This window comes from Suricata suricatta, chromosome 5 (genome assembly GCF_006229205.1).
Source record: "Suricata suricatta isolate VVHF042 chromosome 5, meerkat_22Aug2017_6uvM2_HiC, whole genome shotgun sequence".
Taxonomy (NCBI): Eukaryota; Metazoa; Chordata; class Mammalia; order Carnivora; family Herpestidae; genus Suricata; species Suricata suricatta.
Genome location: NC_043704.1, coordinates 152,421,878 through 152,424,727, shown reverse-complemented (window position 1 = coordinate 152,424,727; position 2,850 = coordinate 152,421,878). Strand labels below are relative to the sequence as shown.

Here is a 2,850-nt window from a genome sequence, read left to right as displayed (position 1 = left end):
GGGGGGGGGGCGCGGCTGTGACGTGCTCCTTTCCGAGACGGAATTGGTCAGAGAGGAACGGGCCGCTGCAGAGGGAGAATGAGGCCCCCGGGCCTTGCCGGTCCTGAGTCCTCCCTGGGCTCTGGGTCTGGGGTCACCCCCGAAGAGCGCAGGCCTGGCGGAAACAAGCCACTGGCTCCTTCTCCCAGAGAAGGGAAAAGAGCACGTTGGAGGAGGGGTTGTGTTCAGGCTTTTGGCAGGAGCGATAAATGATAGCCCAGGGGATCTAAGTGGCTGTGGGGGAGGGTAGGTCAGAGATTACAGAAAGGTTGTGGTAGAGTGAGCTGGAAGGGAAGAAAGTTCTGTTTGGAAGTTAAATGGGCTGCTGAATTAGTGGTTTTCAAGCTGGAGCAGTTTGGGATGATAATCTCTAGCTTCCGACCATGTTTGGAATCCTGTGATGAAGCAAGTATATGGCTTTAATGGGTCATAATTGTCATCATAGGTATACGAAAGCATCCGGACCAGTAAGGTACCGGTTCTAAAATTTGGATAGTCTTAAAGCACTATTTTCTCTAAACAGAACCTAATTTCCTTAGCCTTCAAAAGATTAATTCCCCTCCCCCCAGCCTTTCCCTGTGGCCCGGGATTTATAATTTGATTTTATTTGAGAAATTACAGTAGGGTTTTTGTGGTTATCACCCTAATTTGGTTCTTCTGTGAGAGAGTCATTGCCGAGATCGTTAAAATCTGCGAGTCCACCAGTCACAGTTGCGTATTTTTATTGGGTGCGCCTTGTGCCAGGTAGCACCCTGCCTTTTCCTTGTGCTTGCGGGTTTGCGGAGATTTTCTTCAGAGCTGTGTGTTCTGTGCTTTCAAATCCTTTCAAACGATGTCATATTTTTTAGGTAGGAGTATCTGTGTTCTCATCTATAATTACCATACAGTGGTTTCTCTGCCCGGTGGATCACATTGTCATGTCTCAGGTTTTTCTTTCTTTCTTTTTTTCTTTCTGGCTTCGAAAGAAGGGGGTCTGATGAAGATACAGACTCTGAGGAGGAACACCTTGTGTGCCACGTTGTCCAAGCACCCCTCCCCGGGCCAGATTGTCAGGCAGCGGTCCTTTCAGTAGGAGATTAAGAAGCTTTAGGTAGTTCGTGTATTTGAAGCAGCCTTTTTTTGTGAACGCGTTAATGTCTTTTGTGCCGTTAGCTTCACTGTCTCTCCTTCCACCTCATTTTAGGAAGAAAAAAAGAAGAGCCCCAGGGACTGCTGGGCCGTTCCCTCGGCCGCCTACACCGTGCTGACGAGGTGTCTTCGGGAAGGGGTAAGGCTCCGCTGCTGCCCCCCGCGGACACCGACTGCCCTAACCCTGCGGCGCTGTGAGCGCCGGCCTGCGGTGGCCTCCGGAGCGCACCGTCCCCACCAGCCGCCGCGGGCGGGGGGCCGTCTCGCCCACTTTGTCAAGGGTCTTGCTTTTTCAAATGCGATCGCAAACACAGACAGTGTCAGCGGTCTTTTCATCCTATGGTCTTTTTTAAAAAAAATTATTTTAATTTTTTTAAATTCTAATTTATTTTTGAGAGACAGAGTGAGCAGGGGAGAGGCAGAGAGAAAGAGACAGAATCCAAAGACAGGCTCCAGGCTCTGAGCTAGCTGTTAGCACAGAGCCCGACAGGGGGCTTGAACCCACAGACCATGAGATCATGACCTGAGCCAAAGTCGGACACTCAACCGACTGAGCCACCCAGGCGCCCCCATCCCATATTCTTAATCCTCCCCTGCTGTTGAGCTCCTTGGTACACGAGTTAAGCAGGGTGTGTGCAAAGGCCGCTGGGAACCCCGAGCGCCCCGTGAGCGTCTTGTCAGCCTGCCGTTTGCGGTTTGGAAACAGGAACCTTCCACTAGCGTCCACTGATGGTAATATTAAGCAGTATTTAGTACGTGATTTTCTTTTTCAAATGAGCCACGGCCCTCCCTGTGCGGTTGTTAGCGGCCGCAAACCAGCCCGCTGGCCGCCTACCCGCCGGCGTGCGGCGCGCCTGTGCGAGACGGTAAAGAATGGAGTAGCCCACCTGAAAGGGTCCCGTTTTCTGTTTGCTTTAAACCTTTTGACATTGTTTCACCCGAGGCAGAGCCACAGGCTAAAAACATTCCTTAAGGAATAAAGAAAACATGTCCCAATAAACATCTTCCTTTTGTGCTGATGACGTCCTGCATCGTGTGGTGTGGACGACGCTCCCGGTGCCCCCGGTGCCCCCGGTGCCGGCGAGCCCGGCACCGTCTCCCCCCGATGCAGCCGCCAGGCTCCAGGGCTTCCGTGCCCATCGGGCTGGAGACGCCCCGTCTGACTGTGGGATGTGAGTAAAGCCAGTAAACTGCACTGTGTCTCTGTAGTCAGAAGACCTGTGTCAGTTTATGACTCAAGGCCTCAAGCGAGGCGCACCTGGGGACGCGCAGGTGAAGACTGAGCACCTGTTCGCACACCGATCCCACCTGTGGGGGGAGATCGGGTAAAATATAACGTGGATTATGTCAAATTATGTGTAAATGTGGACGCACAAAACTGCGAACTCAAAGGAGAAAAGGAGTCTTCTGGGAACTCTTTAACAGTGTAAAGAAGTTTTGAAAACTTTGTATCTTAATTTTAGAATTAAGATTAATGTGCAGTAAAAGATAAGTGATTTGAGTCCATGAGGTTGTATCCTAATGGATTATCTTCTCCCCCTGCCCCTGTGTTTTTCACTGAATGTGTAATATGAAGAATGATGCCTGATATCTGTGTGTTACTCAATAATTATTCTTAAGCATTATGATATTTTGTATTTTAGTAGCAAGTGTGCCTTTTATTGTCTTGGTGTGCACCACAGG

At 50.4% G+C, this 2,850-nt stretch overlaps 1 protein-coding gene across 1 annotated transcript in view; it reads left to right on the top strand.

The window, feature by feature from the left end:
• ULK4 (unc-51 like kinase 4) overlaps window positions 1-2,850 on the top strand; it is a 492,439-nt gene that overhangs the window by 70,254 nt on the left and 419,335 nt on the right. Inside the window, exon 20 of the mRNA XM_029938787.1 lies at window positions 1,223-1,306. Within this exon, the coding sequence (XP_029794647.1) occupies window positions 1,223-1,306 (84 nt within the window). The remainder of the gene's footprint in view (window positions 1-1,222; window positions 1,307-2,850) is intronic.